The 25,790-nt window shown below is 36.5% G+C and overlaps 1 protein-coding gene across 1 annotated transcript in view; it reads right to left on the bottom strand.

Moving 5' to 3' along the window:
- The window catches only part of LOC115432415 (rho GTPase-activating protein 26), a 143,805-nt gene that overhangs the window by 15,485 nt on the left and 102,530 nt on the right, over positions 1-25,790 (bottom strand). The window contains exons 17-20 of the mRNA XM_030153244.1: positions 24,432-24,537; positions 21,537-21,696; positions 15,659-15,803; positions 15,070-15,250 (exon numbers count right to left, since the gene is read on the bottom strand). Coding sequence (XP_030009104.1) covers positions 15,070-15,250; positions 15,659-15,803; positions 21,537-21,696; positions 24,432-24,537 — 592 coding nt within the window. The remainder of the gene's footprint in view (positions 1-15,069; positions 15,251-15,658; positions 15,804-21,536; positions 21,697-24,431; positions 24,538-25,790) is intronic.

Raw genomic sequence — 25,790 nt, forward strand, 5'->3', positions numbered from 1 at the left:
TATCCTTAGGGTTTATAGTTGTAAGCAATTTCAACACACTGTGATTCAAGCATATTCACTGGATCAAGAATAAAATGTTAATTCAATAACACACCGAACCAATCAACAAACGGTTTGAAACTACTATAGCCCTATTTAGACAGGACTAGTGTAACCTGTGGACCTCTGGTCATTTGGAAATTAAACTCCCACGTCTGTGTTTCCAACAGCGCATTCAGATGAGTTAAAGAAAGTCTGTTTTTACTTTACTGACATTATTCCCTGGTTCTAATGTCAAGGGCAGGCTCACTGACAGATATCTGTTGAAAGACAGAAAAATGTTCCTCGCTGTAGCTGTCGTCATGTCATCCATCTCATCTTTTCAGACTTCACTTTTCTGTGAACATCCTGCTATATATTGTAGCATAAACCTCTTGGATTTCCACCCAAAACACTTTTAAAACATCCATTCATCAACACCTGCATAGCATCCATAGTCCTTAACAAGGAAATAGGTTGAATAAATCTGTAAAGGAAACAAAAAATATTGAACATCCCACGAAATTATATAGATATTGATTCATATTGGAGTTAATATGATTAAAACAAGTGAAAGTGGTATTTTATTGACACCCACTCCCAGCCGTATGACACTTTGCCCCTCTTGCTCACTGATACTATACCTACCCAGGCTCCTAAAATTCAATGTATTTAAAAACTTTAAAAAAAAAATCTTAAAAAATGAAAAAAAAAAAAAAGAATTAGATTGAGAGAAAGGCTCACTGAAAGAACATGTGATGTGTGTGAAATTTGAAAAGAATTCAATGAAGTGTCCAAGAAATTGGTTGGGCAAATTATGCAAGGTAAGACTTTCAAAAATTTGTAAAAAAAAAAAAAAAAAAAAAATCCCAAAATTGAAATTCAGCCATTAAACTGTGCACTGCACCTCTCCTAGCAGTGAAGAACATGTGTGTCCAATATGAAAAGAACTGGTTGAACAGTGTCCGAGAAATGGGATGAACAAAGATCTCGGATAGATGGATGGAATTCCTGGTATATGTATCTGGTGGGCAGGGGCAATAATAAATAACTCTGAGAGAGTTACAGTATGGTACAATTTTTACTTAAAAGTTACAGACATGGCTGATTTGCATGGGAATTATTCTTTCACATTAGCAGAGATCCACAGGTGGAACTACTCCCAAACAAATAAGGCTTATATCCGACTATAAATGCATTTGTTTCTTTGTGAGACTAAGGCTCCGTTCAGGCAGCAGGTCTTAATACACAATTTAGATTTTTGGGTGAAATCCATTTCTTAGTGCTTGTTCATATTACACATTAAATGCGACTTCTATCAGTTTTGAGTATGAACAGAATGCGACCCTGAAGTGATCCGCATGCGCAAAAGAGGTCCTGATGTAATACATGACCACACAGGTACGCACTGTGTTTACAGAAGTAACACTACTGGGACGCAAAACTGTGAGTTTTGTCACATTTCAATGACGTAAAGGTCGGATAAATGTGACCTGGCCGTTCAGACTGAAGCTGCATTGCTAAATATCAGATACACATTGGATTTAGGACCATATATTAAAGCGGTCTGGGTCAGATTTGAAAAAATCAGATCTGTGCTGTTCAAACTGTCTTTAACAGATCGGATACAGGTCACAGATGGGAAAAAAAATGGGATTTGGGCCACATTTGCCTGCAGTCTGAATGTAGCCTAAGAAGGTGACTAAAGACATTTTGGCTGTGTACTTCTACTTCACTTATTTACTGAACTGACAGTTTGACTGATTGTGTCTTCCCTCCCCATTTGTCACTTACTGCTTTTCTGTTTCGATATCTTCCCATCCTCTCTATCTGCTTTTCATCCATTCTTTTATCCCTATGCCTTTCAGCAAAGCTCTGCAAAAACTCATCGAATGAACATTTCAAGCTGTCGATCAAGATGATTGTCTTTTTTTTTTGACAGAGCAAATCTTCATCTTCATCTGATTAAACTTCTGTTGTGGAATTATTGCACACAAAAAAAAAAAAAAAAACAAGGTTACAACGCAGGGGTGATTTGTATTTCATGGATGAAAAAGTGAATTATCTGGTTTCTGAGAATTGCATGTGTCCTCCACACAACACATTTGACAGTTGACTTAATTTAAGTACGCTTCCTGACAGTCCATCAGTTTGATGCATAACAACACACCCACACACTCACAGCCGCGCCATCAAAAATGCATGCACATGGAAAGACAGTACCATCTAATTAGAAGCAAAAGCAGCAAAACGCAACAGCACAAGCAGCATATTTTGGACAAACTGCACGTTGGCATTAATTAGACTTTTAAGTCATTAGTCATCTTTTGTGAGCAATACATCACACTTTTGTCAACGGGCACAAATAAGCTAAATTATTAAATATGTGACGACAGCAGTGGCAGTAGCAGTGCTTGCTCCTTGTGTTCAACTTGGCCTGTTGACCACGTCTCTTTTTACAATGACAAATCAGTTTGCGACCTTGGAAAGAACCATTAAGAAGGAATGTATCATCAGCTGCTTAAAGGTCAAGCGCACGATAAAACAACATGACCTGCGAGAGCTGCGCATATCAAGTTCAGACTCCAGAAAGAACACGGGGGTGCAAAAAGCTCTCAGAAATGTTTCATTAATAAGCCCCATAAATTTTAACTGATGATTTTGTTACATGTGCTACGGTGGCTGTCGTATGGTGATGTTTGCAGTGGGAGGATGAGGACAAACAAGGGGGCTGGACCGTTTGGTTTAGTCCATCAATTAATTGATTAATCAAGTTAAATCGATTAGAAAAAATATACGATGACAATTTTCCTATTCAAAGCTTTGTTTCCTTAATTTTGTTGTGCTAAACATTGGTTCCACTGTTGTGTTTCACACGGATGCTTATTGTGATGCACATGATGCCAGAATCAACACAAACAGCATGGAATGCAGCTCACAGGAGACAAAGATAAAAAGGCAGAAAAATGTCTGTGTTCACTTTTCTACATTGTAAACATCATTTACTGCTTCAAACTTTTAAGCTTTAACATAAACATGAAAACAAAAAAAAAAGGCTTTATTTTTCTAACTTGTATGTTAGTTACATCTTAAGTTGTTAGTAAGTTAGATACAAATTTGTTGTAGTGTTTGTAGATGTTATTGTTGATAGTTCTTTATAGATATTTGTATATATGCTTTTACTTTTATACTTTTGTGGTTGTCATTTCAGTTGTTTGTCATTTTCAGACATGTCTTTTTCATATTTTTCCAATTTTTTCATTCAAATATTTATTACATTTTTTTAATCGAATCGAATTGAAGAAACTAATCAAAAGATTAATCAACTTTAAACAAATAATCAATAGTTGCAGCTCTAGTCTGAAGCTAAGATGCGACTCCTCCCATTGTCATTACTACATTTGCTGTGTATCTGGACACTGAAATAAACAAAGAGCTGTTATATTCAGCACACATTCAGTAAGAACAACTGAAACTGCCATCAACAGTTTCTCAGGCGTTGCAGAGCAGAGATGAAGCATCGACATGAGTACACAGAAACTGTGACACAGATAAAAGGGCTTGATGGGACTTCCCAGTGTTGCAACTTAAAAACCTATTTGAAAACTTTGGGGCATTTGGTGGTGCTCACCATTATATCTTAAGGTCGAGAGTGTGAAAGAAATACTCAGTGTTAGAAAAAGAAAAGGAAAGAGAAACGAAAAAAAATATGTACAGCAGGGGCAGCAGCAGACACATGTGACCAGCTGTCTGGCAAAGTCTAAACAGGTGTGTGTGTGTGTGTAAGCTGTGTGTTGGAAATATTTTCGTGACAGGTTCCTTTAAAGATATTTGTAGTTGGAGGGCTGTCTTCAGTTTTTCACCTGCTGTGTGACGGTTTCTAGTGGTGTAATCCAATTTTACAGCTCCTTACCACCCCCCTCTAATCTGTCATTTAGAGCTTTTTTTTTTGTTCTCTCTTTTTTTTAAATACCAAACAGAAAGGTGAATTAGAAAGCACTCTCCCCATGGGAGAAATAAAAGATAAAATGCCATAAATGATTCATCGTTTAGAGCGTCACATCAGTACATCACGACCAAAGTCTGGTTCACAGAGAATAAATGTGACTGTATGTTATTAAAAGATGAAAATTGGACACTTATGTTCATCTGAGAACTCTCATTCTGCTTATTTTCATTAACAGTACCAGACAAAATGTCAAAATGAAACATGGAGCACCTAAGATAAGGACATTTATTCTAATTATGTATGTCTAAAGGCATTTCCCACAGAAAAAATAAAAACTATCAAAAAGGGCATCGATAAAACCCTTGTGGCTGAGGTGCCAGGACTGAAAATAACATTCGCCTCAGGGGAAGGCAGGCCTTTTGAAGGTCCGACACTTAACCTTTGACACTTGTACCTCTCTCCTCCGTGATGAGGACAAGTTTTCTTGGAAACGGATGACATGACAAAGCATGAAGTCCACCTTTGGGAGATTAAGAAAACACAGTCTGGACTTGGATCTGACTCAATCAGCCCAGACAAACAAGTTTATAAATGGAAATGTATTTTAAGCAGTAAATTTTCTTGCGCTCTCTTCGTCTTGCTATTAATTGAAGCCCGGATTCTCACTGCCATACATGGAAATGAAAGGTTCTGTCAAAGAAAACTGTTCAATCAATGAGTGATGTTTGCTCTCCTGAACTATGGATAAACTCTGAGCCTACATGCAGAACTCATCAATAGTGATCTGAAGATGTAAAAATGTATTAGAAAAGAAAACAGGCTACGAGATACGGAACATATGAACTAAATCTCTTCTATGCAAACAGATAAGACTTTTTTCCTCCCTTGTACATTCATTCGTTTAACGGGTTCTATCTTTGTGTTGTAAAAGAATCAGACATTTTACCCATCCTGCCTTTTTTCTCCCTGAAGATTTTCTCTTGTTTTGCATTGTTTGGCATCCTACCAGTATGAGTCACACACACTTTATAATTAAGTATTACATAGTATTGATGGATTTATTCTACATCTTCTATTCTGGCTGCACTGTAAAATATAATTTGGCCCATCTGTTGTGCTAATATATTATTCTGTGCTAGAACAACAACTGATTACTTGACATGTTGTGATAAAAAACAAGTACAAGTTAAAAATACAAGTGAAAAATGTCTCAACTCTTAACTTGAAAATCCTAGTCTAACAGTAAATTCTGTCGATTTAACTTCAGTGACAGTTGAGGAGAGTGGGTGGAGTAAAGCCCTGATTCATCACATTTTGGTGACGTAACGTTCAAATGCATCATGGACAACTGGCAGGTGCCTTTTCCGGTTGTGAAGTTATTGTTGCTCTTTTGTGTCTTGTTTCAAAGCTGGGAATACATTTTGTGATGCACATTATGTATTTTTCTACCCCGTCCCCCAAAGGGGAGGCAAGGGGAATTGCTTTTGGTTTGGTTTGTTTCTTTGTTTACTAACACTTAAGCAGCAAAACTATTATTGGTTCAATTCATACCAAATTGGGTTTACAGATTGCCAGTGACCCAGAATAAATATCATTACATTTTGGGGACAGTAAGTAAAAGTTCAATTTTTTATGAATTTTTAATCCCCCCCCCCCATTTACTTATAATGGGTGAAATTTCACATGTCTGTAGCAGCAAAACTATTGGTTGAATTTATACCTAACTGCGTTTATAGATTGCCAGTGACCCAGAATAGAGGTGGTTACATTTTGGAAAAAGTAGGTCAAAGTGAAACTTTTAAATGAATTTTTAAAATCTTTTTTTCCCCTTTACTTATAATGGATGATAGTTCAAATGTCTATAAAAACATCAATTTTGTTTCAATTTACTTCAAACTTGACACATATATAGAGGCAACTGATATGCTGACATCCTCATATGCATAGATATGATGACATCAGCTGGATCTATGCCATAATAAGCTACAATATGTGCGAGGGGCGGGGTTTGTTGTGCCTGGAACCACTTGTTTTGTTTAAGAAATTGACCCAACTGTATGCACTTTCACTGTTTCAAATTGTGGAAGCAAAAAAGATTTTGAAATTTGTATGTCTTGAACTGAAGTTGCTGCAGCTGAACTGTTGTTGTCACATTTTTAATTCGAAATGGCAATTGACGCAGTACTGTGGCACGAAATATCAGTTTGTCTATTACCACAGAGCCAATCAGCGCCCTCGTTACATCATGTCTAGACTGGTAGTTACATCCCGAAAAAGTACCAAGGCAATCAGATAGCAAATAGGTCGAGACTAGACACAGTGGACATTTAGCTCACTCGACGTATCGGACTGTAACGCAGAAGACCTGGGTTCAATTCCCGCCGGTAGGAAAATCTGACACTGATATAAATCAGCCACTGGGACAACTTTCAGAGAGCAATATTTGGAGCACAGCACTCAACTGACACAGAACTGACACAGAACTGAGAAGTCACACGACACACTGCTGCATCTAACATGTAGCTCTGCTCACCTTCTGCAGCCCCCATAGCAAAGAACACCATGAAACAACAACATATAGAGTATTTAGAACAATAATTCCTATTCTATACTATATATTATCACTAATTTGTCATTTCTTCCATCAATTTCCACAGTACTGTGGTAGCAAAATGCACAAAAGAATGAACTGAAGTATACGCCATACTGTATATCACCACAGTACTGTGGCAACAAGAGGATAATAAGTGAAAAAAAAAAAAACAAGAGGTGAATGAGTTCATGTAACAGTATCCCTGATTGACTCTAATACAAATGCTAACATTTGATTGGTCTGTGGTAACAGACAAACTATTATTTTGTGCCACAGTACTGTAGCAGTAACCATTGCCTTTTTAATTATGTCTTAGTCAGGTTTTAAATAATTAGGTGAGATAGTGATTTGTAAAGAAATAAAAATTTAAACAGCTAGAAAGAAAGGTAGAAGATTATACCTTGTAATTAAACAAAGACACGGTGGTGTAGTGGTAAGTACAGTCACCTCATAACAAGAAAGTCCTGAATTTGATTCCAACACTTACCTTGACTGATGAGATGTGTCTACACATTTCAGTTCAGGTGAATTCAATTATTAAGTGACAAACAACTACCATAACAGTTCAACTAACTAACAAATCTGTGTCCAAAAAACACAGAAATATGTACACACAACACGAGATATTTTAATGAGACAACATGGCGTATGTTAGGAGAACGTGTTTGTTCATTTGATGTACAAATTTAAGGCAGCCCTTTCACTCATATTTTTAAGTTGAAACAGCAAGTTATATTTTACAGTGTGGGAATGACAGCAGCGTCTCCATAAACGGGTGCCTGCTCCTTTTGTGGGCCAACGTGGCACCATCTTGATAATCTCACCATATCTATCTTGGCCGTGGCAGCTCCCTTGAGATTCACACTTCACTGTCCACTTGGACCAGAGAGCTGTGGAAATACACTTTGTCTTGTCACCGGTTTCGTGTTTTCATTACAGCTGGTTGTGGAGTAACTGAAAATCATTCAACAGTTCTGCCTTAAGACATAAAATAAAATCTGCTGTGGATCAGAAAGTTATAAAATACAGAAAAGCCAAGGGCGGAGAGCGTAAGGCTTTTAATGGTGGAAAATGAACTTGACCTTTGTCTTATGTACATCTATGTCCAGTGTATGTGTGTGAAGGGCATTTCAGCTTCTATCATAATACGAATTTTCCTCAGTCTATGTGGATCAAAGGGCTTTTGTTTACTCTGCACCTTCTGAATGGAATCAGCTGCAGAAAGACTAGAAACTGAGTTCACTTCTTTGAGCACTTTTAAATCCAAACTGAGTTCTCGAGGCCGACTCCATAACTTGCCCTCGTTTTTCTTAATCTGCTTGTAAATGTTAGTTTTACTATTTATAGTTAAATGTGTCTGTTATATGTGTTTTCATTGTGCAGTCTTGTAACTGTGTGTTGTATTTGCTGCTGCCCATCTTGGCCAGGATTCCCTTGTAAAAGAGGTTTTTAATCTCAATGGTACTGTTCCTGGTTAAACAATGGTTAAATTAAATTAAAAATCATATTACATATTAAATCATTATTTCTTTCCAGTTTTGATTAAATGTTTTTATTCAGAGTGGGAGTTGAAGAAACCAGAGGGTTACTTATTTTGCAACTGCGTAGAAGCCAAAAAAAAAGGAAGTGATGCAACAAAATGCATCAGGACAAAAACACACCTACAGTCTATGAATTCATGGTTCAGTGCTAATTTTGGTAATTTTCTTTATTTTGATTTAGCCTCCCAAGATGGATGTTTGTCTTCTACAGGGTGAGTCAGAAAAAACGCTCTTTTCATTTAAAGAAATTGTACCACTGAAATGGAAATGCTTATTTTTCTTTTGATCATACAGTCATATTGATGTGGTTATTGAGCATGTCTGGCGATTGAATCATTGATTTATGGCATAGCATAACAGAGGGAATGTCCATTGTTTATTGTGCACCGAAATATCTGCCAACACAGTTTATGCCACCGTGAATGAAATTGAAATTGTCAACCATTACAGCATGTTTACTCACCATCAAAATGTTTTGTCTCAACGAAGTCGTCCGGCACGACCTTCAACCTGGCTACCATTCAGATTGATGCAAATCTGTGCTCGTTGTCGCATCTCTAACACAGCTCTTCTCGCCATTCGTGTTCGTCATAGGGCTTGGATTTCAGCCATGATGCGATTTCGGAGTTCCTGAAGAGTTTGTGGAACAGTCTGATACACACGGTTTTTAAGATACCCCCACAAGAAAAAAATCAAGGGGGGTCAAGTCCGGGGATCGGGGAGAATTTTGTCACCATGAAAGCTCTCTGCACATCCGTAAACTGTGGTCTTGCCATGATGAAAACTCCCTGGGCACTGTCATGTAGGTCTATGTCCTGAGTGTGAAAGCAAAGCCCCGACTCCTGTAATTGTTGTCAATTTCAAGTTTGTTCACTGTGGCATACATTGTGTTGGCAGGTATTTCAGTGCCCAATAAACAATGGACCTTCTCTCTCTTATGCAATGCAATAAATCTATGACTACATCACCAGACATGCTCAATAACCACATCAATATGACTGTATGGTCAAAAGGAAAATCAGTGTTTCCGTTTCAGCAGTACAATTTCTTTAAATGGAAAGAGCGTTTTTTCTGACTCACCCTGTATAGGGGACAAGAGTTTCACAACTTTACTTAAAAAAAACAACAAAACAAAACAAAATGTCTAAATAAAAAAAATGCTGTTTCCAATCAGTGCAATTATTTAATGAAGAAAGTCAAAATTTTTACTTTCCTGGGTCTCATGAGGTTAAGGTTTTCACAACATTAAATCTAAAATAAATAGAGTACAACCTGGGTTTTGAGTTGTGGTTTCAATCTCGTCTCATTAAAAAAGCTGTGCTCAAGCATAAGTAAAGTTAAGAAAAACAACAAAAGCACTCTGAGAGTGCAGACCTCCGCCAAGGCAGATCAGTGCCCCCCTCCAATCACCACCAAAATGTAATCATTTCTTCCTTGTGCCAGTATCAACATTTCCTGAAAATTTCATGAATATTCGTCCACAACTTTTTGAGTTATCTTGCTAACAAACAAACAAACACGCACACGCGCACACAAAGCAAAGCGATCACAATACCCCTGGTGGAGGTAACAACAAAACACTTTATTTCGATGATGTAAACAAAATCATGCCTAAATACAAAAAAGTACAGATTTTTGAAAATATAAAATACATAAAATTATAACATAATAATCATAGTTGCTGATCTATGGGAAAATTTCCACAATACATTTTATATGTACCCTGAGACCCAAAGAGTCAAAGATTTGGCTTTTTTACATTAATTAATTGTCTCAATTGGAAACAGCATGATGCAACATTTTACATGTGTTTTACTTGTACTTTTTTACGTCATTTGATTTTTTTTTTTTTTTTTTTAACCACTTATGAGTATAGTTACTTCATTAACCTCGATTTTCTACATAACAAAACATTTTTTGAAAAATTTCACGAAAGTAAAGTCTCATTATGTCCTGCAATAACACACTAAGGTTGAAATTTTACATTTCAGAGTATTTATATGAGTGTCCTATGAAGGGTTAAGGAAACTTTGTCGATGTAAACATTTTAAAAGTGTAACTTTACTTAAATTGTACTTTTTTCACTGTTATTATTTTACGGTCCGGCCCACTTGAGATCATATTAGACTGTAGGTGGCCCCTGAACTAAAATGAGTTTGACACCCCTGGCACATAACCATACATTTCTTAAAGTATCTAGAAAAGTATCTATTAAAGGCTGATGAATGTATACTTAGCACCACTAAAAACACACGGGTCAGAATAATATGTATATTTGGAGATATATTAAATTAATTGGTTTGGGGTTACTGTCATATGATAGAGGGAAGCATTGGTCATTAGAGAATGAATTGTGGACAAATTGTGATCTACTTGACACGTTTATTCAGTCACTGAATACAGGTACTCAGAAATTAAAAGTGTCATCATTCAGTATCGTGTGTGTCCACCTCTGGCTTCCAAACAAGCAGTGCAGCGACGACACATGGAACTGTCCTGAGGGATCCGATCCGGCACTCAGACGACTGATTATACTGTGATGACAGCGCAGACAGCGAACGACTTCACCATGGCTCAGACCTGCTCGTAACATGCCAATGGCACGTTCTCTCTGTTGTATCATAAGTCGTGGCATTTCGAGCTGGCAAGAACATTTCGGTGTTTTCTTTGCTGCCTTTATATCGGCTATTGATCACACCTAAAGTTACCAGTCAAGCATAACTTTGTACAAGAGATTCGACTCAACGTCCGACATTAAGGGATTAGTCTAAACGCCGACATCGTGCGAGTTGGGAATGAAAAAAATCACAGCTGTTAACTGTGTTACTCATCTCATAAACAACATATACAAAAAAAGACACCTAAGCAAATAATTTTCTGGAAATTACACCACATGTCTGGACTGTCCGTTTTTAATGGTGGTAAGTATATATCCTCAAATTGTGTCTGAATCCAGTTTGCATTAAACTGTCTGATTTCCTGCATCCAGTGAATGCCACTGCTGGAGCACGAGCATTGACCGCACTTGACTGAACATGCAAATATTTAGAACCATTTCATTTGGAGGTGACACGACACCCATCATGACCTCGACCGTAGGTCAAATAATAAGACTTCGACTGTTTAGCTTTATGTGTTAACATTACATTAAACTGTCATGTGAAACCATTATAAAACTCCTTTGACAGTGTAATAACACTTAAGGACACGTTAATGAGTCGTCCAAATCATACCAGTGCTGCTGAGGTCAGGAGAATTATTCACGACATAATTATAAGGATCTCATAGCAGCTGACGCCAAAACCAACCACACATGACAGTTTAATGAAGGGTTAACAAACACACTTTAAAGGTTTCTTTTCATTTGGTGATTAGACCTGCTACATTACATTTAATGTGTCATGTGATGTGTCATGATGTGTGATCACATGACAAAGATATGTCAAACAGTACCGGCATTCACACACAGCCTGAAATGCAGTATTATGATATTTTTTTCTGACAATTAATGCTGTAAAGTCATGAGTTTGAATTTTTACTTTCTTTCTGAAATGGCCATCCAGATCATTCATTTAGAAAACTTGGGTGGAGCAGAAAATAAAATCAACTAAATAATAATTCTACCAGTGATGGATTTAAAACTGTAGATCTCCATTTTAAGAAAAAAAAACCTTGACTACATCAATCAACACAGTTCAAGTCTTTTGACTAAGTTTTTCACATTACTTGATGTTTGTTTTCATTACTTGTAAAGGACTAAGCGGCAATATTTCTTTTTTTCACTAACGTTCGATGAGAACTTTGGCTTTGTATCAGTGTATTATTCAGATTCAGAATACTTTGCTAATCCCAGAGAACATGGTTACAGTTGATCCATGCAAGTAGCACAAAAAAGAAAAAGTAGCAGGGAAGAAATCCATCCATCCATAAATATCAATTGGACAAATAAAATAAATATACATGAAAATCAGATATCTCCTTTAAGGATGTGTAGATCTTAGAAGTGTGCAAAATATTGTGGAATTACGTGGTTATTTGTGGTCATCTTCAAAAGCATGGTATTCTAGCACTACTGTTCTTTCTCCTCATTTTCTGGAATTGATACTTAGTACACATTAGCAGGGATGCAGAACACTGCACAAAGAGCAAAGCCAGAGACAAACTCCTGTTAAAGAGGTGAATAAATATTAAAAAATAAAGAATGAAGGTGAAGCAGTGCGTGTCCAGAAAGAAGCAGCAATAAGAAGACAAAAGGAAAGAAGTAATCACAAGTGACTTGCAATCATCTAGGTGACGTGTCTTGTCAGCGTGTCTTTCTAGTGAATGTAAATGAGACGTCTGAAAGCTGCTTCACCCTGAGGGAATCTGCCAACATAAATCTTTTCACAATTAAATAAGGTGAATGTCAACACAAATGTGGCTTAGAAACAACACGACTGAGCAGACAAACTGATAAAGACATTATGAGCCCTGTGTTCAGCCATGTTCTGGGAATTTCACGTGTTTACACCAGTTAGTAATGTGATGATGAGCGTTTAACTTGAAAAGACACGGTATTTCTGACCCACTCAGTCCTGTGGGTCCTGTTGATGGTAAACATTTATGTTCTACCTGATGTCTGATATGTTTAAGGGGGTATGGAACAGACAGTCAAGTTCCCTAATGTTGGTTTAGTTGGGACATGCCTTGCTCATTTACCTTCTTTATCATATTTGCCCATGTGATCACAGGATTCAACCTGACAACACATTTTGTCTAAACTCTTGGCAGAAACTTAAGTATACTGTGATTGTGTTCATGCATGCAGTGATGCCTGTTACACAAATAATAAAAATTAGATCATTTCCCACAATAAATAAGTGAGTCGGTTTAATGTTTGTGTTTTTTTTGGTTTAATGTGGATCTCTTTATCTATGTTTTAGACCTCTGTGTGTGCTTTAGGTCAGTTGGTAAATAGTGTGTACGTGTTTTTTTTTTTTTATACTTCATTTGTATTTGTTTTATCAACAGACAAAACAATATAGAAACTAGGGGTCACTGGTTGAACACAAAATATTTAAATGACACACAATAGTAATTATGCATTGTTTTGTTTATAGTCCAGCCATTTTCTCCAGCGCTTTATGAAGATATGTATGCTGTAGGTAATAAGTCAGTCTTTGCATAGAGCAGATTTCCTCTATTATAACTAGCCACTGATCCTCATGGGGGGAGCACCAGTTTTGAGCCAGTTCCTTAAGGAATGTAATGGCCTTTTTGGAAGCAATTATACGATTTTTAAAGAGGTATTTGTCTTCTTTCTCTGATACCTTTCCAGGTAGCGGTCCCAGCAAAAAAACATTTGGGGTCCTTAGGAATTGTGAAAGTCATAATGCCCTTGGTCATTTCAAAAAGCCTTTTCCCAGAAAGACTTCAATTTTGTACATGTCCAGAAAATATGAGAATGATTATCACATTCATGCCCAAACTGTCTCCATCAATATTGTTGATGTGCCTTTACTTTAGAAGTGATATGTGGTGTAGTAAAGAATCTAATCAGGAGTGTGTATGTGTTTTAAAATGTCTGAATATATGTCTCTGTGCATCTACGTATAAATTATTCAGACTCCATATTTCCTCAGTGGGACCATGTAGACTGACATGGGTCAATGTTGCAGAAAGAAAAAAAAAAAAAAAAAACAACAGAAAAAAAAATACAAAATAGCTGGTGATGATAAATAATGACTCAACTCTAATCAACTACAAAAAATACTGAATTACAATTTTCCTGAATTGAAGATTTGTTTCCTTAATTTTGCTTCTGGTAAACATTGGTTCCGCTGTTGTGTTTCACATGGACGCTTATTGTGATGCACATGACACCAGGATAAACACAAAGTTGTATTTTAGTCACATCTTAAGTTGTTTCGATTACAATTTTCCTGAATCAAACCTTTGTTTCCTTAATTTTGCTGCTGCTGCACTTACTCCTTTAAACACAAACATTAAAAATATTTGGCTTTATTTTTTTTATCTTGTATGTTAGTTCCATCTTAAGTTAGTAAGTTTGTAAATTGTATAAATACATTTGTTGAAGACTGCAGCGCACATATTGTCATGTCATTTGACTTGTTTGTTGTTGTTTATATGTGTAGACATTTTTATTGCTGTTATTTCTATACAGATATTTCTATATGTTTGTTTGTCACAGCTGGCTCTGGAATAAAGGACAGGTTGTCATTTTCTGACATGTCTTTTTAACATTTTTCTATTTTTGCCCCTACTCTAATAATCGTTTAATCCAGCTGGAGAAAATAATCGATAGATTAATTGATTACAAAAATAATCAATTTACAATACAGTGATCTTTACTGTCACTGTCACAGGAACAATAACAATCCATTTAGCTGCTCTGTTCTGTTTAGCAGCAAAAGAACTGTATAAAAATATCACACAAAATACTGAAAAATGTAGGCAATGTGTAAATCTACAGGATAAAATATCAAAAATATACATATACTACAGAAGTACTACTAAAAACTACTGAAATACACAAAAAGCTAACTACACTACAGATGAGAAATATGTACAACAAATAAGGACACATATATACAGGCCATATGGGATATATACAGTAGAAGGTAAGATGAGAAAAACAAGGTGGTGTGACTATTGCAGTGAGGTAGGGGAGGTATATCTGCAGCTCTAGTCTGATTATATGTCTCTTTGCATCTATAAATGATTTAAACTCCATATTTTCCTCTGGGACAATGTAGTCTGAGATGGTTAAATGTTGCAGAAAGAAAAAAAAAAAACAAAATGCAAAAAGGCTGATCATGGTAAGTGATGAAATGATTAGTGGTGGTTGTTTGACTTGAACACTGGTCGTTCTTTCCCTATTTCGCCGTTGACAGTTCTACTCCTATATTTACTGTAATCAAGGTGCTTTTTGAGGCATTAGGTGCGTTTGTTGACGTTGTCACACTCACAGCGAGCTGGGCCGGATCTGCCGGGTGTCGTGCTCTCCGTCATTGCTGGTCAGGCTGTGTCTGGGCGTTCGTCCTTGGCTGCTGCTGCTGCTACTGCTGCTGCTGTTACAGTTGGCCGAGGTAGACACCGACTGCTGGAGCTCGGCCACCGTGGCGTTCACGACACTGTTCCTCTTCTCACCTACAGGAGACAGGACACATTTACTGAAGACTCTCCTATTACAGTGGTCTGAAATCCACATTGATACACTTTCACTGAGACAGTACCATCTGAATGCCAGGATTATATTTTTTCCTTTCTGTGTTATTTCTTTGTAAAGCTCTGATCTTAAGCTCTGTTAATCAAAGTAAAGTAAAATCTGTGTGTCAAACTGGCAATTGGCAGCTTGCCTTCTACACTGATCAAATAGATAATGATGTACAAAGTCCCCTAAGTATAGATAAAGAACCCAAATTCAACTCAAGCCCTACTGTATGTATACAGTCTGTCTTTGCTGCTTTTTTCTCTCCCTTTTGGTTACCTGGCTCTACATGTGTCAACTAGAACGAACAGCTTTGATTAGGATTTGTGAGTATGTGTCAAACTCACCTTTCTGTGAATGTGTCGGGGTGTGGAACAGTGTGAGAGGCCTCTCGCTGCAGGACGGGGCCTTGCTTTCAGCACTCCTTCTCCGGGACTGACTGTGCTGAAGGCCGGTCGGACCGCTGGCCGAGGTTGGCATGTCCCTGAATATCTGTTACAAAATGCAAACAAAGGAAGTATGAGTTTACCCAGGAAAACACACAAGGGTTATTTATTTTTGAGTGCTGGTTATAGTAAGATAGATACCTCTGATAAATACTTTCATGATTGCCATTTGCCATCTGGTCTTAGAGGTTTCAACAAGGAGCAAGAGGGACCCACTCACTGATTAACTCCCATTCAAAAAATGTCAGTATGTCTTCACTGTATTTGGACCCTCTAATATCTGTTCTGCACTGCTAACACTTTGAAAAAAAATCAAAAATATATAAAATTAATGGATTTGATGTTTGCTATGCGGCATTTGACTTTTTTTTTTTTACTGCTGACCTTTGAGCTTCTGTTTAATTAATTTTTTAAATTACAATTCCCAGCCTATTAGCCTATAGCTTAGCACTGTAGGCTAATGTTGGTATTTATACAATACAACATTATATCAGAATCATTTATTAATCTCAGAGGGAAATGAATGTGTGTTACAGTTGCTGCATTCAAGTATAACAAAAAAGGAGCAGGAAAGAAATGATCAAAACAACAAAAAATAAAACTGAACAAAGAAAAATACATATATATATACACACACCAAATATACATATTAAAACACAATAAGAACAGCAATTTGTACAATATGTTCTACATATTATCAATATGTTAATTAAAGAAATACATAAATAAGTGTGCAAAAATACTGTTGTCTTATTAAAAATTATGTGGTTATAATGAGGAATTATACAGTTATTTAAGTCAATTATACAATTAGCCATTACATTATACAGTCAGTTATACAATATATGTTATGTATTGGCTGAGGTGGCCAAAGGATCTTTTCACAATCTTGACACAGAATCACAATCCATGATCTGAATTGAATTTTTCTCTCATAAAATGAAGGTAAGTTACAACCAAACCTCATGTTTTCTCTATTTTTTGTGGGGGTTTTTTGGAGGCCCATCTGTGTATGATGGCTTTTGTTGTTGTATCTGACTAGAAAGTCTGCATTTGTGCATAATTTTGGATGACATTTCTAACAATGTTGACAATATCTAAATTAGTTCAACTCAATTCCACATCTTCCTGTACATACTGCTGTAGTCTTAAATAATCTACAATAGCTGAGTTTTATAATGACTCAAACTGTTTTCATACTTGTGTAACTCTACAGCATCTCTGCAAATCAAACTCATTATATATCAGACTCCAGAAGCTGGACCTGCAGCTCATATGTTAACAGTAATCCTTCTTATTTGTTCACCAGCAGCAAAACAACACATTATATGAACTGTAAGTTAATGCAGTCTGAACCCAAACACTTAAGTGCAGACAGACACGAAAGCCTTTCTATAAACAGACTACAAAAATAAACTCACTAACATAGTGACAATGTTACAAACCCATAGGTCAGTGCAACACTATAAAACACTGCAACTACACCGATAATAAGGCTATATAAAACAAATGTTGACATGTTCTGACAGCCCTTTTTCTTTATGCTAATTGGTGTGTTTATGATACTCGAAGTCTACATTACTGTGATCAAACACAACTGTAGGTGTTAACCTTTAACAAGTGGCTGAAATGATTTGACCAAGTTAAACATAGCACTTCGCAGTTAGCTGCATTAGCATTAGGAGCAGCTGCATCTTCTTGATCAAATGCATTCATTTCTGGCTCCAAACATTGAGGCTCTAAAGTATAATCCACAAGCCCAGGGTTGACTGTGTCCTTTAGTCTACACTTCAACATTTTATAAAGTACATAATATGGGGAAAAATGTGCTTAGATATTATCTGTCTGTCTGACTGTCTGTCTGTCTATTTATTAGGGCTGCACGATATTGGAAAAAAACTGACATTGCGATTTTTTTTAACCCTGCAACAATATATATTGCGATGTGAAAAAATACTCAGGAGGATATAATAGCTGTTTGGTGCCGACATAAATGGTCAAATTAATTAGTTGTGTTTCCTCTCGTGGTGACAGGTGCAAGGCACTGTCGACACAGAACATATGGTTCAATATCATTCTTCTTGTAGCCAAAATAATTCCAGATAACTGACGTTGCTTTTCTTTTTGGCACCAAGTCTTCATTTACGGTGATTTTCTCTTGTTCGTTGCTCATTTTTCAATATTGTCACCACTGACTCACTCCAAACGGATTAAGAACGATTGTGATTGGTGGATCGCTAAGTGCAGTGTGTGTCAGGTACCCTTAAAATTAGATAAGAACAGGTTGAGTTCATTTGCCTCCTTCATTGCAGGGCCTGTGATGTGACTATTGTGCACATGTACATCGCGATGTCGAAGCTCAAACGATATATTGTGCAGCTCATCTATCTATCTATCTATCTATCTATCTATCTATCTATCTATCTATCTATCTATCTATCTATCTATCTATCTATCTATCTATCTATCTATCTATCTATCTATCTATCCACTCTTGCCTTCCAGTTCTCTACTAAAACGGCAGAGAGCCATATGCAAGTTAATCTGTGTAATGTTACTGCTCAAATCAAAGCGCTAAATTACATATTTCAACCTTACTGCAGCCAAACCGAGGTTAAACTGCTTGTTGCCATGTTCAAAGCATCATTGTGCAGAAATAATTACATATGCAGAGTCAAATTAACAACAGTCCAGTCTTCAGGGCTTCAGTCTGGCACTTAATGTGACTCTGCTAAAATGTATTTCTACTGTTTGATGTACAATTAGGCAAGATGCAGCACATCATAAAATATTTATTCCATGCGCAGTATTTTTTTCCTCCCATTACAAATTACCCCTACATTTTTCAGAGGTGACATTTTTCCACCGCACTGCTCTCTGCTTGTATTAGCCTGTAATTTCAGCAAATCGAACATCATCCCCCTTTCTTTTTCCTCCACACCCAAGAAAATGTAAGTCTATGATGCTGGAGAAGCCATTTTTACAGTCACACAGAGGAAAGAGCAATAAAATACCAATACCAGGCCAATAGAAACCTATAAATATCTAGTCCAACATATGGGAATACCATGAAGGTCTGGTAAATCACTTCCATACTGTTTATGCCGCATAAGATATTTTCAGCTTCATAAACAGTGCAGTTATAAAAGAAAACATAAAAACTTCACACATTTTGAGAGCAGCAAATAAAATGAACAAAGTGGCTCTAATCACCCTCTTATTTCTGAAGAGAAATAGCAAAAGGTTATTATTGTGCAGCTGAAACAAACCAGTGATGAGTCCTTTTTAAGGATACAGAGTCCTTTGATTGCAATAATTAGACTCCATTTGTTTTTGTTCATTTGACTAGAGGCCACGTTTTCTCGAGCCCACTCCTGTGTTTAACATCCTCTCTTATGTCTATGTGAATTCATCTTGCAAGCAGGTGACATATGTGCTTTTTTTTTTGTCCCTCTCAGGCCAGACTTATTGCCTGTGTGCGCGTGATGTCAAGGTCTAACACAGTGATGCTAACTCTTCTGTTGCCATGGAGACATCTGTAAGCAGCTCAGCCCGCCAATAAGCTGCTCAGATCTAAACAGGCTTTAAAGTATATAAGATATATATACACTTACGCAGCGGATGTTTGCTATGATCTAAAGCAGAGGCATCAGGGACCACATTCAGACCAATATGATCTCAAATGGGCCAGACCAGTAAAATAACACTGAAAAAAGTAGAATTACATTATGAAAATGTTTACATCTATAAAGTTTCCTTAAAAATGTAAATAGCTACAGCATGATGCAACACGATACTTTTTTTGTGTAGTTTTTATGGAATGTCATTTGAAGTGGACAGCATTTTATTCATTCATTCATTCATTCATTCATTCATTTTTTTTAAGTAAAGCTGTGAAAGTCTTGTCCATTAAAGCAGTCAACAATGCATTATACAGACCAAATAACTACCTGATGGACTGAGAAAATAGTTAACAGATTAGTTGAGAGTGAAAATAGCTATTAACTGCAGTCCTAGAAATAACAAAGCCTATTGTCTAAAATGTAAGAAAGAAGCCACAATATTGCAATGGGTGGTATCATCAATAATGACAAAATCATTAGTCTTCCTTTAGATCACAGGTATTAAACTCATTTTAGTTCAGGTTCCACATCCAGCCAAATATGATCTGAAGTGGGCCAGACCAGTAAAGTAATAACATAATAATATATAAATAATGTCAACTCTAAACTTTTCTTTATGTTTCAGAGCAAAAAAAAGTAAAAATACAAAATGAAAATGTTTACATTTACAAACTATCCTTAAAAAAGTAAAACACTTGAAAAACTATGCACAAACTGAAATTTCTTAAGAAAAACTGCAAATTTAACATTATGCCTCAGATGATCATTTACACATACGTATTACAACTTATAGATCCCAGGCGATCTACAAATACACCAAACATTTTGTAACAGACAAAATATTGTTAAAATTACACTTACTTCTCTTAAGACGTTTCAGGTTGTTCACATTTTATCAGGTTATTCCCATTTTTTGTGAAAGTATGGTTAGTAAATGTAAACATTTTCATGTACATTTTCATACACTAAATAAGGAGAGAATTTTGGAGTTCACATCATTTATAGGTTATGATTTTACTGGTTCAACCCACTTGAGATCATATTGGTCTGTATGTGGAACCTGAACTCAGATGATTTTGACATCCTTTATGGATTTCACAAATCCATCCCATGGACCAGATTGGACCCCTTGGTGGGTCTGTTTTGGCCCACAGGCCACATGTTTGACACCTGTGATCAAAAGGTTGGTGTTACGTGTATGGTTATTAACTCACAATTATTGAAATACCAGTCCCTCTGACATTATAGTGGATGTTTACTAAATCCTTACCTATGTCACCGAGCTTTTTTGTTTGCACTGTTTTTTTTTTTTTTTTATGACCTCAAATCAGAAATAGTTGGCACAGAATGGAAAATGCAAATTAAAAAACAAAAACAAAGCAGGGATATTAGAATTTAATTTGACTTGTATTCCATTGTAGGCAGTATGGATACCACAGATTCCATGTGCTGTCTGGTCAACTTCATTTTATTTGTAAATATATGTCCATTCCTCACATTCAGGCTGGGACACATTCAAGAAATAGTTGGCACAGTAAAGTAATTCAGATTAACCAGTTAACCTATCAGTGCATGTCTTTGGATGGTAGGAGGAACCTGGAGAACTCAGAGAACTGGAGAGATAAGACAACATCATGGTTTGCGAATGTGTTGCTGTGCATGTGACCATGTACCTGTTTTAAGTAATGCACCATCCCTTGCTCTTACCAGTGTGTGGTGACAGTGGCCATTAAGGATACAGACACATATACGCAGGATGTGCACCGCTGTCATTCAGCAGGAATATACAGTGTATGCTCCAGGACTAGACTAAGTACCTGAGCGCAAATCAATTTAGTTAATGTTCATTTCGAGATTAATGCCAAAGCAGCGTGCAGCAAAGGATGAACCTGTGAACATCAGAGGTAACACAGTTCAGTGTTGTTTATCTGATCACTGTCACACCGGCTGCAGACAGTCACTGCCCAGTATCAGCCTGTTCAGTCTGTTACACCTCTGTTTAGTCTACTCCTGTTGTATGTGTTTAATCAGGCTCAACTCACAATAATTTACTTACTTCACTGAACAAATGTGAAAAAAATAAAGCACATAAACACTAACCAGCCCATTTCTTTATGTAAATACACACACAGATTTACAAGCCTATGCATGCTTACCTTCTCATGGTGCTCAATGAGGATTTCCACCACAATGTTCTGGAACTTGATGTCCATTATAGCGGCCACCGTCTCCTCCTGTGGACGGAGCAGAGTCGGGCCGAAGACCACACCCAGGTTGGCGATGGTCATCAGGTTCTGCTGGTGGTGATTGGCCACACTGTTTGGAAAAAAACAAATGTAAGTAAATACAGATTTGGTGACAGAAAACATGTCGCTGTTGATTCATCACAGAGGAAAATATAATTGTGCATGAATATCACTAAATCACATATTTAAACCTTACAGCAGTCAAACGTAAAGGTTAAACTGTTTGTTGCCATGTTCAAAGCATCGCTGTATTGAAATAATTACATATTGTTCACCTCATAGCATAATTGCTAAAGTCATATTTTTGTGATATCTGCATAAAATCAATCAGCAGTGATAGGGGGGTAAAGTTACACAGATATCACAATTTGGCCAACAATATGACTTGGCCAATTATGCTATGAGGCTAACGATATTTAGAACCAAATTAACCCTGTGTCTGGAATTGAGATGTTTATTAGACCATCTAACAAAATCTAGTCTAAACATTTTGCCGTATCATTGTGTTTATGATACATTTTTGTATCACATTTGATACATTGGGCGTTTTTATACGGCACCTGATATACCTACAGAATCTATATTTTATACACACATTTTAACACAATTTAACTGTGCTATAAATAATCAATTATCAAGTAACTAAGCATTGTTTCAGAACATGAAGTATAATCTAAATGGTCTTCTCAATGATATCGATATCTTTGTTCAGAGTAGCTATGATATAGCATGATATATTGGTTTATCACATTTGATACATTGGATGTTTTTATAAAGCATATACCTGCAGTATCAAATCTGATACACATGTTTTTTAATGACAATTTAACTGTATGATAAAGAATCAATTATCAAGTAACTATGCATTGTTTCAGTACAGAAGCACTTATTTAAAAAAAAAAAAAGAATAAATGTTCTTCTTTACGTAACTTTTTTGAGAATTACTGAAGACCTTCCTGCAAAAAGTGTGTGGATTTTTAAAGATAGTGGCCATATTGAAAGAAGGCAAAAAGCCCTTCCACTGACTGCAGCGGAATGATAAACCACCAGGGGCAGAAAACACGTATCGGGTCATATACAATAGATTTCTAAGGAAAGTATTGATCTTGTTGATAAGATAAAGGTCTTAGAAGCTGCCGTAGCAAATATGATACAAATGGTTTTATAGGGTTAACAATAGGAGAGACTTCAGGGCTTCAGTCGGGCACTTAATATGACATTACTAAAATGCATTTCTACTGTTTGATGTACAATTAGGCAAGATGCAGCAGATTATAAAATATTTATTCCATGCACAGTACTTTTTTCCCCTTCAGAGAGACGGAAAACATGTAGCCACTGATTCATCACAGAGGAAAATATAATTCTGCATGACTTTCTTATATATATATATATATATATATATATATATATATATATATATCTCCTGTATTTAACCAGGTAAAAAAGCCTCATTGAGATTGCAAATCTCTTTTTCAAGAGTGACTTGGCCCAGAAAAGCAGCATAACTCACAGTTTCTGACAAGACAAGACATAATCAACACATAATAAAAAAACTTACAATCGATAGTGACAAAACAATCATTTGTGCAAGTTTAAAAACAGTTACACTGACCAAGCTCACTGATTTCACGCTCCTTTAAAACAGCTTTAAATTCACCTATAATAACAAGTTCAGATAGATTTAGGTAGAATATATATATATTCAACCAAAATATTCTTATTTCACTTCCATGAGTGAAGATGATCTAAAGTTCCTTCAGTATGACTATTTAAATGGCAGGAGAATGTACAATATGACACAGTGCCTCAGACAAGGATTAAGCCTATTCCAGGACTAAGGGCTTTTTTTTCCCACTTAAACCTTTTACTGAACTTTTCTTTTACTCTCAGACTAACCTTAAATCCACAACTGAGAAATGTTGTGCTGTGCAGCACTTTTTAAGTATTAATTTTGCAGTGTTTTGATTCACAATCTTTCATTTCTGTATATTTTGCCCTATAAACAACCATAAAGTTTGATAAAAATGTGATTGAAACTGAAGTCCTGTCAGAACAAATCTGTGCATGGTCTTCTAAGTGATTTATTAAGTCCACCGTTCTTGCACCTCAATGGAAGACAAGAATATTAAGCAAGTTATTATTAAGTTCAAGCATGTATAAATGTAATTATGATTCCTATTAGCTCAAATTTAAAACTTTCAATTTGAAACTTTTAATTTCCAGTTCCAATGCCGTGGATTAAGACATTTTAAACAACATTATAAAATATACTTATTACATATACTCATTGTTTTGAAAGCATTTTAAGTAAAACTACATTTCAGTGTGTGGTTATGACCTGTTTGTTGTTAAAATCTAATAATTAAAAATCTGCTCAAACACAGTTCATACTGTCGACATAAGAAAACATAGCTCAAACTAGAATTACTGTCCCAGTTATACAACCCAGGCACCCAGTCAAGCTGTATTTTACATCCATTCCTATCCAGACTCATGTAATACTGTATGTCTCATTAAGACTGTCAAGGCATTATAAGTATTACGCCAAATGGAAGTCATCATTATATTAAAAATGTGTGGTTACAGTGAATAATTCCCAGTGATAGAGATGCTGCCTTCATTTAGAGATGAGCAGATAGAGGGCTGTTTTGCAGAACATTTCTCCATTCTTCCCTAATATACTTCACAGAAACCGCTATAAATAAACTGTGCAGGTCAGTACATGCACATGTAACTGATGCAGTGGCACAATGAGTGAATTAATGAATTAAATCTGTACAAGTGTGTAACAGCTCCACCTACTTGGACAGGTGTTTCATCAGCAGTTCCAACATCTGTCTGTTCTTCTCGGGCAGCCGGTGAACCAGAGCGTGGATCTCCGTCACTCTGGCCTCTGGGTTGTCCAGCTCTGGAGGGAGACAAAGACAGAACATGCATGACTTTTTTCAGAGACATTTTTTTAATGGAATGTCCTTCACAGTGGACAGCCTTTTTTTGTTTGTTTGTTTTATCAAGTAGTTAACAGATTAGTTGAGAATGAAAACAGTCTCATTATTTCCAGACACAGATAGCACAATAGTTTTCTTTCTTGGTTGGATCTTGTCCACAGGTCGTTAGTGCTTATCAGGAGCACCTGCCACATTTCTCCTCACCTGGCTGTAATTAGTCCCTTGATGTCTTTAAAAGGAGATTGCCCCTCCCACCTCAGTTTGCCCCACCCCCCATCCTGACCACTGACTCCCATTTTAAATACTGTTAAAGGCCCATCTTTTTGTTTGATCTGTCATAGACTCAGTGGGTGATTGTAAATTGTATTTTCAGTCTCCTTTTAGAACCCCTAAAAAGGTCCTTTATTGGTTTGACCCCTTTTCATAGTTTTTGTGCAGTTTGTTTTGTTGCTTTCTCAATTTGCGACCCTGGGCCATGAATCGTATTTTGTTTTTGTTTTTTTGAGAAATATAACACACTACATTAACCTTTTCAAAACTGTTCATGCAAATTACAAATTCTGCTGTTAATCTTATGTGATTTGTACATTTAGGTTTTGAAAAACAGTCTTATAACACAACTGATCCATATTCTTTTTATCTTTCCTGTTGTGCTGTTGCACAGTTAGAGCAAAATGTTTTGCAATAAATAACTTGTGCATACAAATGTAAAGTGGAACAACATTTTATAGGTACATCGCACTTAGCCACAAGTCCACAAATCCAGCAAGAGGGAAAAACACAGCCTACATTTCGTTCAGGAAATGTGCGCATATCTACACTGAACAAAAATATAAATGCCACACTTTTGTTTTTGCTCCCATTTTTCATGAGCGGAACTCAAAGATCCTAAACTTTTTCTACGAACACAAAAGGCCTATTTCTCTCAAATACTGTTCATAAATTTGTCTAAATCTGTGTTAGTGAACACTTCTCCTTTGTCCTTTGCTGAGATAATCCATCCACCTCACAGGTGTGGCATATCAAGATGCTGATTAGACAGCAGGATTATTGCACAGGTGTGACTTAGGCTGGCCACAGTAAAAGGCCACTCTAAAATGTGCACTTTTACTGTATTGGGTGGTCCAGGGGGGTCAGAAAACCAGTCAGTATTTGGTGTGACCACCATTTTCCTCATGCAGTCTTCTTCATGAATTCTCTGAAACAGCTTTGG

This window comes from Sphaeramia orbicularis, chromosome 14 (assembly GCF_902148855.1).
Source record: "Sphaeramia orbicularis chromosome 14, fSphaOr1.1, whole genome shotgun sequence".
Taxonomy (NCBI): domain Eukaryota; kingdom Metazoa; phylum Chordata; class Actinopteri; order Kurtiformes; family Apogonidae; genus Sphaeramia; species Sphaeramia orbicularis.